This window comes from Schistocerca gregaria, chromosome X (assembly GCF_023897955.1).
Source record: "Schistocerca gregaria isolate iqSchGreg1 chromosome X, iqSchGreg1.2, whole genome shotgun sequence".
Lineage (NCBI taxonomy): Eukaryota > Metazoa > Arthropoda > Insecta > Orthoptera > Acrididae > Schistocerca > Schistocerca gregaria.
In genome coordinates, this window is record NC_064931.1 from 505,282,521 (window position 1) to 505,298,845 (window position 16,325).

At 36.3% G+C, this 16,325-nt stretch overlaps 1 protein-coding gene across 2 annotated transcripts in view; it reads right to left on the reverse strand.

Moving 5' to 3' along the window:
* The window catches only part of LOC126297580 (host cell factor 2), a 234,210-nt gene that overhangs the window by 80,592 nt on the left and 137,293 nt on the right, over nucleotides 1–16,325 (reverse strand). For both annotated transcript variants that reach the window (XM_049988548.1, XM_049988547.1), the window contains exons 11-12: nucleotides 14,888–15,150; nucleotides 7,601–7,829 (exon numbers count right to left, since the gene is read on the reverse strand). In XM_049988548.1, coding sequence (XP_049844505.1) covers nucleotides 7,601–7,829; nucleotides 14,888–15,150 — 492 coding nt within the window. The remainder of the gene's footprint in view (nucleotides 1–7,600; nucleotides 7,830–14,887; nucleotides 15,151–16,325) is intronic.

Below are 16,325 nucleotides of genomic sequence, written 5' to 3' on the forward strand. Positions count from 1 at the left end.
TAGATAACTTAATGAGTCTGTTATTAGAGCAAGAACTGTACTACACAAGTGTTTATATAGTTTTTGTCTGTGTATGAGATATTTTGAAAATTGAGCAAACTGTTGTGTAGTGCATAATCTCAGTAGTAGTGACCTGGGAAATTTTCTTGCTAAGGATTTTTCGAATTCAGAAATTGCCAGTAAAGTGCAAAATGTGTTGAAAGAATTCAGGATTATTGAGTGTTAAGACTAATACAGCACTGTACAAATGTGAAAGCTTACAATTAAAATTGTATGCACTGACTGCCACGAGTCTTTTTGCTGATAAATAAAAAGCAAAGGACATTTGTTACTGCTAATGACAATTAGTCAAAGTAATGCAAATCATGAAAGAGCATTTTTTATGGTGAGAACCATAACAGACTAAGTGCCAGTATGTTTCTTTGATACAATATGTAAACTTATTTAGCATACGTCTCCAAAATGGGATGTTTCAATTGTACATACATCACATGAGAAATTCTATTCAGAGTGTTAAAATAAATAAATTTATCATTTCATCAGTTTCAATTATGATGAAACTTGGTATAAATTCCACATATGAGAAACCTCATATTTGGTTAAAGAGTAGAAGAACAATGTGGCAACATTGTTCTTTCCACAGTTTTCTGGGATAGCAAGGTCTGAGGTGTTGGAGGTTAAAAGTCAGGGACTATGATGTTTAAATGTAGTCTGTAGTAAGGATTTGCAAATTAAATAGAAACAAACAAGAGGTGTCGGATCCAACACTGCCTTGTGGTAGGAGACAATTTTTATGGAAATTTTTATCATCATGGCTGTATCCACAATTTGATGATAAGTTTTATTACTACCACATGTTGCACAGCACAAATTGCAACTATATTTTTACATTTTCAAATGAGAGGTGTATTAACGTAAACAAATGCATATTAGCCAAAACGCGTGAATAATATACAGCAGATTACTGTAAGCTTTCACTGACTATCACCAACAAGCGCTACAAGCTGCAGACCTGAGGCCAGATGAGAGAACCTGATTGGCACAAGAATTTGCTGCCCCTAGACACAAGTGACTTAACACTACTTTTTGCAGTGGTGACGTCACTAGTAGGCTTCTGACTATTGATCTCTCGTGACGACCCCTGTGTGTACTGTGTGCATTTTGATTATTCGTTTCCTTTTTAGTGTGTGATGTACCTGCGCAGCATGCTGTTTCGAAGCAACAGTGCAATGAAAGTGTATCACAACTAATCACACTTATCATTAAAAGTCAATTAAAAAAGTATCAACTGTAAGGCTTCAACATATTTTATGATAACTAATGCACAATACAAAATTCAGATGAGTAACTTAATGTTGTTATCACATTCTAGAACTTTATTCTGATTGTAATACTATATGTTCTGCAATATTAGATGTTATTTGACATTTCTATTAGATTAGGGAAGGAAGAACGAAATAAATATTTGTCTCTTTATTTCGGAATACGTGGCGATTTGCGAGTGTGTGGGTAGGGTGGAACTTAAGAGGACACCTTAAATTGCTGCAAGTGAGTAACTTTCATATTCTTTCTTGTCACAAATATTTCACACATTGCGCATTCACAAACATATCCCCCTAAAGAGTTCTTGCTACAAGTGAGATTCCCCCATCACTAACACATCAATAAACATCAACTAGGCACTATAGCGATTTACAAATCAATAGCATTGTTCCTGGTTGCCTTCACAGCACCACCACATAACGATTGTCAGTTCCCCCAAAAAGTACTGTGAAATGTACTTGACCCATCATCACTGTGCGGTGAAGTTAAATGTTGCAAGTTGTGTTGGCAACGCTGATCATGGATTACATCAGCATTTCCCCTCTTGTGCCTCCCCTCTCCACAACAGACTAAAATATTCCCTTAACTCGTTCAGTCACATCAAATGTCAATAGGAAGAAAATGGAATGAAGTCAAGTCAGATGACAAGTAAGAAGTTGGAACCAAGTAAACCTTACTAAAGAGAAACATAAAATCAGGGTATTTTTAGCATTGATCTTATGAGTTTTTACACAGGGGCTACGAATTTACAGTGCAGAATTGCAAAAGATGTAAAATTGGAGAACTTTAAATACTTCGAAAGAAATAGGAAGTGATGGAGAACCTCTGCAGTACTGACCATGGCATTCTGTGCTTATGTAGTCGTGAGATTTGAATTGTTCTTGTTTGTTTTTGCCATTTTACTAATTCTTCTTTCAAATTCACCACATTTTTTGAGTGGGCAGGAAATCTTAGAAACTCTAGAGGAATAATTGAATGAATAGTATGAAGAAATTTTATATTCAGGTAAGCTGTTTTCTTGTAAAACTTTCTTTTGACAGTCAACTAATCTTTCTGGTGGTGTTTCAGCTATCATGCGACACATTTGTCTGTCTTATCAGTTTTGTATAATAATTTGATGATAATCCTGGAGCTGTTCAGACATCATTTAGTCAACAGAGTATGTCTTACGCAACAGAGTCATCTGCACATTCGAGAAAGAGAGAAGGAAAGTTCTTGGAAGAAACCGACTAATGCCAAATTATACTAAACATTTTCTTACCATCCACTTACTATGCTACAGTTTTTAGAAAAAAATGGAGGTAAGAGCAGCAATTTATGATAATTCTAGCATTGATACTTTTCCAAATAGATGGTCAAGCATATAAATTCAGAAACAAATAGAAGTTCAGTACCAACTTATGAAAGTATTTCTAGTGCTACTCACACCAATACGCTTGTAGGATGATGCTTCCTGGGAAGCAAGGGGTCCTTCCACTGAGAAGGAGCGATCAACAAGGTTGTGAAAAGTTCTTTCAGAGAAGATTAACCAATCTAATGGAACAGCAGGTAAGAAGAAATTGAGCCGGTGGTGTCCTAACTGTAATAAATCACTCTACTTCCCAGAATGCTTCAACTTCATTCACACAAAAGCCAATTATGTGTGAAACTGTGCAAAAATTTGAGAACGCAAATTACACCTTTGTTTCATTATCTTTAATGTTGGTAATTAAAATAAATATGTTGAATAAACTTTGGCAATTCCTCTCTTGTAACATGTATTCCTGTTTAAGATAACATGTATACGCGAATAATCTGCGATTGTTTTTTCCCTCAAATTTAAGGACGAAAAACTGGGGTATGTGGATGATTTGAAAAGAATGTTGGTACTGCTCCACCTTCAACAACAGATCCAATTATACTATTGCATTGTTGTGGCCTCAGTCTGTGACACATCAGTAGCACGTTAGAGGTTAAGTATTAATGTCTTCAAACTTGTTAATTATGGCTGCTAAAGAAAAACTGAAAATTACTGACGAAGCCAAGAACATTGGAAACTGTGCAGCGGAAGGAAAGTATGACATGAGTGAGAGTTGTATTCATGACCGGTGAAAAACAAAACATGGCTTCAAGAAACTAACAGTAATCGCCGGACATTTCTTGGTGTGTGTCTATATATATATATATATATAAAAAGCATCTGGACCTCAAAAAAAGGTTCTGCGACTATGTAGATGACAAGCAACAATACGGATACACAGTGATGTGCCAATTTAAAGCAGTGGCTTTAGGCAAAACACTAGGCAATATCAGTTTCTAAGCTAGCTGGGGTTGGTTTTGAAGAATTTTCAACCAAGACTGATCAGGTTTCCGGAGGAAAACCACCATTGCTCAATGGCTTCCAGGCAATTACGAGGGGGGGGGGGGTAATGCATTTTCATTGTTAATTGATAAATCTGTGACACAAACAGCCCTATACATTATCGAATCTGTTGCATTTGAACACTTTATCCACTTGTACAATAGCATGTTAAGATTATGACGCGTTTCTTCAAACCAACTGATGATATAAGTAATTTTGAACACATCGCTGTGTTAGAACATTTTTTCTTTGTAAATAAAACAAATTAAAGTAAAAAAAATCCCATCCCTCAAAATCAGGGTGCGCAGATTATTCTAGTATACAAGGTATGTCAAACACGAACCTGCCAGTGACATTTTAAAAATGCCATAAATGGTAGGTTTTTCAAAATTGTAAGTATCTGGTCCTGAAAGTTAACAACAGAGCACATTTCCTTGTGACTGCTTGTGTGTATAGCTGTATGTTTACATGTTGGTAACGTTAGAGACTTTTAAGTTTATTGATGGGATGGCTCTTATAGTAACAACAGGAAGAGCATCTGGCTACCCCTTAAATTAACCAGGCCACATCCTGTGCCAATGTAGAACAAAAGCACAAGAAAATAATATGAATGATGATGATGACGATATGCCTCTTCTACTTCTTGGAATTTGAAATGAAACTACAAGATTTACTTTCCAAAAGTTCGAATACTAAACAGAAAAATAAATATCAATGCCGTTTTGTTTATCATGTTGCCATGTCTAATGTTTGCACTGGATGAAATTCGGTTAGAAAAACTTTATATTACTTGAAATTGTCGTCATGCCTACACAATCTCACAGGTCATAGTACATTATCACGCAACACATACCTTGCCTGTATGCAAACAAATGCGTGCAATTGCTATCTTTTAATTGAGCTGATTTTTGTCATACTGAAAGATGATAATTTAAATGTAATGACCTGTTAACAACCAACTCTTATTATAAGTCCCACCAAAATTACCACAAAATACAGGGTTTCCTCCATCACTTACAAAAATTACTTTCCACTTGAGCTTTGTTACAAGTGGCCAAGTATGAACTGGAGTCAATGAACACACCGCAGAAGGCAGTAAGTATTTTTAATACAAAGACGTGCTGCAGTGTTCAAGTATGATAATACTGTACAATCAGATCTCACATGTGACAAAAAAACTTTCCTCATATTAACATTAGTAATGTTTTTCAGACTACCCGGATTATGTGGTACGTTACATTTGCCAATATTATATTTTAACTGATTTTCAATATTACAGAATTGCAAAGTCATCACTTTTCTTTTCTTCCCTTTGTGTTACACTGTTACCAAAAGTTTTTTCCTTTTTCTATAGCTTGATCGGAGAAAGAGATTGTTGGCCGTAAGCTGCTTTCCACAGGCCCCTCCACAGAATTTCTGCTTATCAAAGTGACTTATTATCAAATCTTACCTAGTCTGATTTATATCAGTGAGTTAATACAGTTACATTGTATTAACATGAAGCTACTGGTTCTGAAATGATCTTTATTGGAACCACTTGAACTCCCTTTTACAAACAAACAGCGTGTACACTTCTGAGCAATCAAATTAGACATATATTCACATCTACAAGTTAGACAAACTGCCTTACAGTGCATGACAAGAGTCCCACAGGGTTTGGTCTTAGGTCCTTTACTGTTCTTGATATACAGTAATGACTTACCATTCCATATTAATGAAGATGCAAAGTTAGTTCTTTTTGCTGATGATACAAGTATAGTAATAACATCCAAAAACCAAGAACTAACTGATGTAATTGTAAATAATGTTTTTCACAAAATTATTAATTGGTTCTCAGCAAACGGACACACTTTCAATTTTGATAAAACACAGTGTATACAGTTCCGTACAGTAAATGGCACAACTCCAGTAATAAATATAGACTTTGAACAGAAGTCTGTAGCTAAGGTAGAATTTTCAAAATTTTTAGGTGTGTCCATTGATGAGAGGTTAAACTGGACGCAACACATTGATGGTCTCCTGAAACGTCTGAGTTCAGCTACGTATGATATTAGGGTTATTGCAAATTTTGGTGATAACAATCTTAGTAAATTAGCTTACTATGCCTACTTTCATTCACTGCTTTCATATGGCATCATATTATGGGGTAATTCATCGTTGAGAAGAAAAGTATTCTTTGCTCAAAAACGTGTAATCAGAATAATTGCTGGAGCCCACCCACGGTCATCCTGCAGACATCTATTTAAGGATCTAGGGATCCTCACAGTATATACATTCACTTATGAAATTTGTTGTTAATAATCCAACCCAGTTCAGAAGTAAAAGCAGTGTGCATAGCTATAACACCAGGAGAAAGGATGATCTTCACTATGCAGGGTTATATATGACTTTGGCACAGAAAGGGGTAAATTATGCTGCCACAAAAGTCTTTGGCCACCTACCAAACAGCATCAAAAGCATGACAGATAGTCAACCAACATTTAAAAATAAATTAAAAGAATTTCTAGGTGACAACTCTTTCTACTCATTGGCTGAATTTTTAGATATAAATTAAGGGAGGGGAAAAAAAAACTAACCTAAACATTAGTGTCATGCAATATTTTGTGTAATGTAATATCTTGTACAGACATCTTTTATTAACCTGACACACTCCACATCATTACGAAGTGTCGTATTCATGATCTATGGAACAAGTATTAATCTAATCTAATCTAATCTATCAATTACTGATTTCACGAATGGAGTGACAGGAAAAATTAAGCCTTTGTACATGCTCAAATTTCTCTTATCTAATTCTTGTGACCTATAAAGGAGATATATAATAGATCAAAAGTATTCCCCAACAACTTCACTTTTCTACCCATTTATCTTCCTTAAGTTAATATGTTGGAGATAAAGTGCACCTAATACCACAGTGAACAAAATAGTTAGTCACTGGATGTGTAGTTGTCAAAAGCGCAGGCCATGAAAGACAATAGTTCAACTACAAAACACAGCTTTCAACACTGTATTAACATGTCAGAAAGTTTCACCTTGCATACTTGCTGATGCCTGAAAGATTCAGTAACTGTACAGCAACCTACTGTTCGATAATGAGCATAAAACTGTTTGACCAAAGGAAACTTATACCTAAAAAAAAAAAAAAAAAAAAAAAAAAAAAAAAAAAAAAAAAAAAAAAAAGGGTCATACACTGTATGGTGGCTTGCAGATTATGTATGTAGTGGTACATGTAGATGTAAAATGCACCATGCCATTAATCCCAAATTCCATCAAAATGGTTTGAAGAAATCTCCATGAACAAAAAGATACTTTTGTAGTCCCCAAAACAACATAGTTCAATCCTATTGAGTGGCACAGACATCCCTTCGACCTAGTTTCAACCATTCTTTGATGCAACAGTTGTTATAACAAAAAGTGGACCCACAACCTACTAGGCATGTGTAATTCAATTGCTCAAAAGTGTACAGAACTGAAAAGTTGAAGTATTTATATTTTATAACGTACTGCATTCACTATAGCATAACACTATTGCTGGCATCTAAAGTGATGGAAGACAGTGTACTGAGCCTACAATCTACACAAAATGTATCTCTCGAGATCAATGTGTTAGAAAAAATAAATAACCAGCTTTGTGTTTCTTTTCACATCTGAAAATGGACAGTAAGTTTTCAACTTCTTACCACCCCCCCCCCCCTCTCTCTCTCTACTTGTTCCCTTTCAAGACTATTCATGAATTTTAACATATGCAGTTAATTAAACAATCATGCAAAGAACAAATAATATATCATCACAATACACAGTTCACTCCACAGAAACAATGATAATGCACACTTTCATATGTACTATTCACGATAAAGCCAAAGCAAGCACATACATCTAAATTCAGTTATTTCTGGCTATTAACATTCTGCTGCTGATATTACTTCTACTTCTAACCTATTGTCGAGGTGGGCTGTAGCTGGCGGGTAGCAGCAGCAGATGTACTGACTGTCTGACCTAGGGCCGCCACAAGCTCTGCTGAACTGCTACCTAAACTCATATTCTCAGCTCCTGCTACAAGTGGCATTGTAGTTCCACTGTTGGGCAGTAATGTCAACATCTTCTGTCCTCCATCTGCTGTAGTTAGCTGCATTGTCACTGGTTTTGCACCCAGTGTTAGTGCAGGCTAAAAAAAAATAACATGATTATTTCAACACTTGTTTTAACATCATAAGCAACAGAAATATACCTTTCCACAAATTAAAGGAAAAGTTATACAAATACAAGAAACACGACATTGCAATATGTTCATGATGTACTAGTACATCATATTTTATTAAGAAGCAAAATGCTACTGTCAGCGCTTCTCTTTACAATACATGCACTCTTGTGCAAAACCAAATTATGTAGGATTCAAGTCAATCAGTTTCTGATACAGGGTGGTGACTGTCATCAGATCTTCCGGAGTCTCCCATGTTTTCCCAGACTGAAATTCCAAATTTCCCCAAACCTGATTTTTGTTGTAGGTTAAAGTAACTTTTACTTTACAAGCTTTTATGGCTACACAGTTATCACGTCATTCATTAATAGGAACCAGAAAACAAAGCATCTATTTCTGGCTAAATTGCCAGTTTTTAAAATTATTAGCAATACAAATTTATAAGGTTTTTCATGCCGAAGTTTGAAGCCTTAGGACTTTAAAACTGATTGGAGAGAAAAATAAAATTTATTTTGTATAATAAGAGCTTTTTCATGGAATGTTTGCTTTTTTAAGAACTTCCACTACCTTTTATTTCCAAAATGGTTTTTGCTAGTTTTCTACTTTTGGCTCTATTTAAACTTTCAATAAATGACTATTTCTGTTGAAAAGCAGGAGCATTTTCCCTCTAACTTTCGGTGTTTCTCAAGATTATCTTTCTTTTTCCACACAATTTGATGATTACGAAACCTGCAAAACGTTGATATCGAATTAAGAACTGATCAGACTACCATATAGCCCTTTTGTGGGCATTTATAGCTGTGCGACCTGTGCTTGACAACACTACAGATAGAACTGACAATGTACTTGGAGAAGAAGTAGAACAAAAAATAAGTTTATTTGCACTTCACTGGAAGACTTTTGGCAACATCAAAACACATTGACTAGTTCCGTTTTCTGATCGCTATAGTGTGGAAACTATAAAATTTGCAGTTGGCTGTGAGTTTACACAAATGAGAAATTTCACTGTCTGAAAGAATAAGTGTGGGAAAACAATCTCCACCTCCCTCTCAAAAAGCAGCTGCTTCTGTGTTTCTGGGAAAGCAGATATGACACATGGTCACAGGGATCATCAATCCCTTAGTCTCTTGCGAGAGTCATATTCTGCAATGGACCAGGTTCTTGCTTGTGTTTAAAAAAAAAATTTGGCTACGATTTAAGGTTTTATTAACTGTTGTAAATTATAAGCTCCTGCCAACCCATGGAAATTCCTTTACTGCTTCTGTCTGTCACCATTTGGTATCATGTCATGTCTCGTCATTGTACAATAATCAAGAGTATGAGAAACCCTTGCAGGATCATAATTCGAACTACTGTCACTACAATGTAATATCAATGGATGTTGATAGCAACGATTCACCAAATTTGAAAGTGGATGCGCTTCATACTATGTCTCTTGTTAACTTTAAGCATGACACTGCGTGAGTCAGCAAAGTACTAATTTATACTGAATTAGTAAAAACAGACCAAAAGCCTGAATATTCAATGCTGATCTACAAAACATACACGATTGAATATGGATTTTAAGGTGGTCCTTATATGGTTATATAACAATGTTAAGTGATTTGAGCATACAGCCCCCCCCCCCCCCCCCATTTTTTCCCACAATCAGGGTACTGTCTCTGGTGATCCTGCACACATCGCAAAATGTGCTAAATTTAAATCATGTTAGGTCAAACATCATACTTAACAAAAAGTTTTTGTAACTGCACTGGACAGAACAGTGAACTTCCTTTCAGTCCCAGAAGCTTCCCACTGCAGATGTCTAACCATACATGTTTTAATGTCATTGTTAACGTTGTAATCAAACAGTAATAATCTCCTTATTTACATAATGTAAGTACTGACAAAATTCTTTACAGCACTCGAATAGACCCCTGTGTTTACTTTTTCGTATACTTTTAGTTCTTTAAAAAGTGCAAGCCATTGTTGTGCCAATTGATGATGGACTTCGAGACCACTATTTTGCTTATATTACATGTTTTTCAGGGCACATCCAGTTCACCAACACTGAGGGATAGCTGAGAATGAAAGAGTAACATCTTCAATCAATAAATTCCTTTGACCATCCATCATGCACGATGCAAACCTCCAGGCAGACTTACATGAGGATTTGAGTCCACACTTGACCCCACAAACATGATTTTGATATCATTGAAACCCTCACGTAAAATAAATGTTCATGTCCATCTTCATAATTTATTTTTTCATGCCACTCCACTTATCTCCAAGTTCCTTGAAAAATGTTACATCGGGTCTGATACTACGTGGTAACTCATTTCCGAACACACTCCATAACACTAGCTTGTGCACATGATTATCACAAGGGAAAAACAGCAGCCCTCTTCCTGTTAACTGTTCCAGCAACATAACAGCTCCTCTGAAATGAAATATGTTGGACGCAGTGGCGCCACAACAAAGAATTTGAAACTTTTCGTCTAGTCCCCAAACCTTTATGGCATTCCCAACTGCCTGTAATTGTTCTTTCCTACAAGAATTCGGTAATGCAGGCACACCAATTAATTGTCTTGATTTCCCTAGGTTATGATGACTGGTTGTCATTTAGTTCTTGAATCTGACATTTAACACTGGTGCCATCTTATCATCCTAAAGAACAGTTACAAAAGTTCCATTCTTGTCTTTAAACATATGTTTAATATGTTCTGCCTGTTTATTTCTGAATTGCTTGGTATCATTAAATCAAACTAAGATTAAATGCTATTTCATCGACATTATGTCCAAAGGCCTCAGCTGTAACCTCAAGGATGAAAGAAGCATTTATTTGACGTAACTGATACCTGTGTAAAACGGTGGCTAGTTTTGCTGTCATTAAACACCTTCTTGCACATTTGTTTTTCTTTTTCGAATTTACCTTATTTTCATCTATGCTCTCATCACTACTAAAAACTGAAGCTGAAATTGTGGAGCATTCTGCAAAAATGGTACCACCATCACAATCACACTTAAAAGTGGTTTTTCAGACCAGTCAGTAGCAGTTTCCAAAAACTGTGACTTGTTATCAAACTTCATCTTCCTTGACCTATCTTTCATAACTCTAATCCACACCTTCTCCTTTTCTGCCACCAACTTCCAGTCAAGACCTCCAAGATAACCTCTACAGCCGGACACTCTTTGTTGTAATAAAAAAGAATTTATCCTCTTCTACTTTTATCATGTTCAAATCATTAGCATGGGTAACATAAAAGAGATTACTTAGATTTGCGAAAAACTTACTCTCTCTCATTTACTGTCTTTCTATCAGTACTTCTTTCCAGACTGTATTACTCTGAATGTAGGTCTACAAGTTTTGTTGTACAACGAGGTAGAGCTCTTTTAGAAATCCTAGCCTTCTCCCAAAATATTACACTTCCACACATGACTAAATTAGCAGTTCCACTGATAGTCAATTTCATTTTGAGTATGTTATAAAACAAGACAGACAAAACCTGTCGTTTAGATGGTAATTTATGTCCACTGATCTGGTGCCTAATTTCATCAACTAAATAAATAGTTGTGTCACTAGTTCTTAAACTACCCACCATGATATAAATAAATATTCAAAACATCATCAATGGGAACCGACGCTTAAGTGAAGATAGATGGTGTGACTGCAGTTGAGAGCATGCATAAGCAGTTATATCAAAACTTAGTGACATGACACGACTTCTCCGCTACTGCAACATGGGTTCCTCTACCTCAGTTTCAATATAATAGTCTTAAAACAAGTGGAAGAAAACAGATGTGTGCATGAAGAAATACGTAATCCAATTGGATATGTAACTGTATTTTTCTATGAAACTGCAAACCCACTTTCACTTTTGTGCAAATGCTGAATTCACAACTAAGTGATAAACTATCACACTTACATTAAACTTCATTGCACTAGCAATAATGTAATGTCATATAATGGGACATTCACCTCAAATCCGAGAACCAACAAACAGTAATGAAGATTCCCAGAGTGCAGTGAGTGTGACAGGTAGCTGCGATCAACAAACACTGCAACAATTCAGTGCTCTTCTTGATATTTCCTTTCCTGAATACACAACTGTTATTTTTCAAGGCAGAGTTTCTGAGCGACTCATAACATTATGACAGTACATTTATTTCTGGAAAAAAAAAGTAAGTTCACCCATACCATCCTCTCTTGGAACTCCTGAGTATTCAAGAATACCCTGGGATTTCCCTGATCTTACCAGCAAATTCAATATCTGGGAATTCCAGATTTTCCTGACAAGTCGCCACCCTTGTGCTGGTTGTGCTGACTTTACTCCACAGTTTGTATTTTACGTTTTTCTGTAGTTGCAAATGGACTGGAAATGGTTAGCCAAACTAGTGTCCACTTCTACGAGTATGCCACTACAAGTGGGGAACAAATGTAAAGAGAGGAGTTAGGCAGGAAGCTCAATGACAACCAGTAAAACAACCATTTCAGACAAATATGGTTTGTTACAACTGATTGAACATTACACATTGAAAAGTTAATTTTAAGTAGAAACCTCTAAACAACATTGTGTTGTGTGTGGTTTGAATGATGCTTTCCGCAACTGAACAACGGAAGGATTTTTATATTCTGCTGTGCTTGTTTACGTCATTTTTGTGTCCATGGGAAGAACAATATGATGGACACACTGTACAACAAAAATTATTATCATCAAATTTACTTTCATACAAAAATTACTATTTTTACCAATACAGGCGACACATACTACACTGTATCAAGCATTTTTTTTTTATCGTTACTGAGTACTAACACCAGTGTTTAACGGACCACAGCTCTTCCTGCATGTCTACTTTGAACTATGTTCTTTAAATTTCACCAGGACTCAGTTACCTCGAGAAATATCCAAGTCCTGGAAGTAAAAACTACTGTCAAATTTGGGAGAAATTCAAGGCTAAAAAGAGGTCATCTGCTAAGGCAACAGTCCAGAGAATAAAAGCGATGTTTTCAGTTCTTCAAAGCTCATTTTGTCAAGAATAGCTGCCACATTCAAGCGAAGAATATACTCCGGAATTCCATATTACATCCACTTAACACATGCATATAAATGGCAGACGTCATTAATGCTGCGACTCATTACATTAGCCTTCTTTCACGTTACTATTAAAGAGGGCAACAGGCAAATGTTGGCAACACTGAAGTGTATTAGGTAGTACATAATTTTAAGCAATATTTGAAGTCGGCAAAAAATTGATTCTTTCTAGTGTATGGCACAGTGAAACAAATTTTCTTTCTGTAACTTAAAAACTGAGGTTAATAGAACTTCAAATGTTAATTTCTAAGAATAAAATTCAAATCAGCTACAGGGAAAAATTGAATGAAGCAGGAATACAATTACAAACTGAATTATGAACATATCTGGAGAGAAGGGTTAGTAGGTTGGTTGCTGCTATGGTATATCTTATCTGTTCCTCAGTCCCACATACAAAACTGACACGACTTTGTTAGTGATTTGATGAAGGTCACTATCAGGATAGTGAATGCCCATCACTGGATACTCTAGGCAGCTGCACTAGAAGAAGAAGAAGAAGAAGAAGAATTGAACATTTGTATGAAATTAGGTACCTCTAGGTCTTTATTGTCATGATAGTTGTCACATATTAACCAGCAACAACTTCTCCCTCTTGATGAAGTTTTCTCACATTAGCAACTGGGCCATGTCGTCATTCTATGGTAACATTTTGAGAAGTTTCCTGCTAGTCATGATGAAGAGTTGGAAACTTGTCAAAACACTGGTACAGAATGACACCTTGATTTGGCTGATAACGCAAGAAGATTTCATCAAAATTCGCTAAAAAAGCCTGCATTAAAATGAAACAGCCCCTCTTATTTTGCTTTCCCCCTATGCTTTTCGGAACATTACTTTCTGTCTGTAACTATGTCTCTTTTTTAAATGTTAATTTTCTGAACAATAAATTGACTTTTATATGACTCTTCATTGCAGTGTAAAGTCAGCCTGCATGTGGACCTGTGTTCAACAAGCAAAGAAACTGAGGGAAAATATTTCAGTATTCTAGAAGCCATATTCCAGTCCTACTTGGTGTGATCTGCTTGCATATCCACTGCCCAATATGAATTTAGGAATTATTTAAGGTTTAGACATTTAACACAGCTCATTAACCCTTTCGCTCCTACAGATGTGCTATCTACATTCTGTGCTGACGACAGCTTTTGTTAACGCTGTACGCTCATCAAATGCTGGTGCCTGTGCTGAGGGAAGACATTCCACCCAATAAGAAATACTTGTCATTTGTCATCCAGTCTTAAGAAAACTATATATATATCAGTCTGATATCTTAACTCAATAAAGAACTGAATTTCTTTGTGTTATTTGTCATACTAACTGCGCTGCAGTAAATCAAGTAAAACACTGCATGCCAAATTTTACAGAATTTGAAGACGTAAAGATACATTGCATAAACTTCCCATATGGTTGATTTTAGCTCATACATTGCAGTGACTGAGATGTAGACAAGATGTCAAAATTTTATTTAAAAGTGAGAGCAAAATGTTATCTCATTTTGTTACAGAGTTATTGGGTTTTCTATCCGATGGATGGTCGGACATGTTGCATTGCGCCTATTCACATCCTTGTAAATTGAGAAGCACGTGGTCATAACAGTCACCACATTTCATAAACAACAAATGATAGCACGCAATATGTAGTATATAACTACTCAAAACTTTTTTATTCATGGGATACGAAAGTAACTCATCCACAACAGTGAGAGGTCGGTGGCTCCGGGTGCATACAGACAACCATAGCACTGTATGAAAACCCAAGCATGTGCACACGTGTCCTCAGCACCTGGGGAACAGCGTAGCAGGACATGTATACAGCAGCGAAAGGGTTAGAACTGCAAACTAAATTCTGGACAGGGTATGATAATTCACATTAACCTCAACATTATGATAAATTATTCAGTACCAGCAATAAGAGAGAAATAAAAAACTATGCAAAATCAATTCTGTGGCCAGAAATTACCTGTGTAGACACAATGCGAGTTTGTGAGGGCTGAACTGAGCTTATAATCTGCCCTGTAGCAGGAACAGAGCCTATCACTGCCTGACCACTAGGTCTTGCTGCAATAGTAACAGTCTTTGGTCTGCCTCCTTGACCACCTGGGACTGTTATGGTTATTGGCTTGCCAACATTTCCTCCAGGCACAGAAGCTGATGAAACGACAATCATCTTCATGGCTCCTGCATTAGGTGCTGTGAGTGAATTTACATTAGGTGATATGACCCCTGAAACAAGACACGAAGAAATTATTCAATCAATATCAAATTTTCATTCACCACTGTCTACTGTTGCATAACTCTAAATTATCAATGAAAATACAAACACACCTCTCAAGGTGCTTAAGCTAATGGCATTAATTTAGGTGACCAGTTGTTACAGTAAATAAATGGATTTAAAACATGTATGGTCACCTAAAAACACTTATTTTAACACATTGTTTGTTCATGTTCCTGGTCATTTCACTGACATAACAAGTTTGTTTTCATTACCCTCAGCACAGGTTATTTCACACTGTCAGTCTCAATGTCAACTACACTACCTATATCACTAAACTTAACACACATCCATACACTTTCCCAGACAAATTCATTCAAAAAAATAATTTCCTTCGATATGTGGCTGCATGAGATAATAGCCTATGGTAGGTTCCAAATGGGAACCTGAACACTTTTCCACAATGTACAGTGACTAAGGCAGTGCATCACATAACACTCCAGCCGATGGCATCATTCTGCTGTGCCTGACTAACTTTTACCTCATGGTGTGCTTAGAACAATTAGTACCATTTTCATGTTAGTTTATATATGGTGAAGGTATTTAGTCACTCCAGGGTTCATTAAGGTAAAGGCAAAGCTGTCGTCAGCCTAAAGGATGGCTTTAACATAGTGCTCTAGTAGACATGATCCTGCTGGAGGTTGTATGGTATGTTCTTCCTTCAACCTTTCAACTGATTTACCAGTTATAGGGGGTAAGGTAAGTGAAGATAAGAGTTTTGGCTCTAGACAAGCCGATCAAGCCCAACCAACTGTCAGACTATAGCTTAAAAATTTATCTATTGACAGTCAGAAGCAAAAACAGTGATCAAATGTGGAACTTACCGCAGTATTGCCAGTTACCAGGGTAGGCAATAGTTGGAGGGTATGACATGGGACAGACACACAGTGCACTGGCAATGCCACAATGTATGTTCTATGTGTAGAATGCATCATGCACTGACGTTATTAGTTGCGCACCACTAGAACATGTAGCACTGGAACTGTGGACTTTATGCCATGACTTTATGCTGGGGAGCAGAGAGATAGAGATTTTCTTTTTTACTGTTACAATATGAATTCTACAATTATTCCTCCATATGATAACAAGGAAGGGAGATATGATAACAAATACTGTGTAGCTAAAC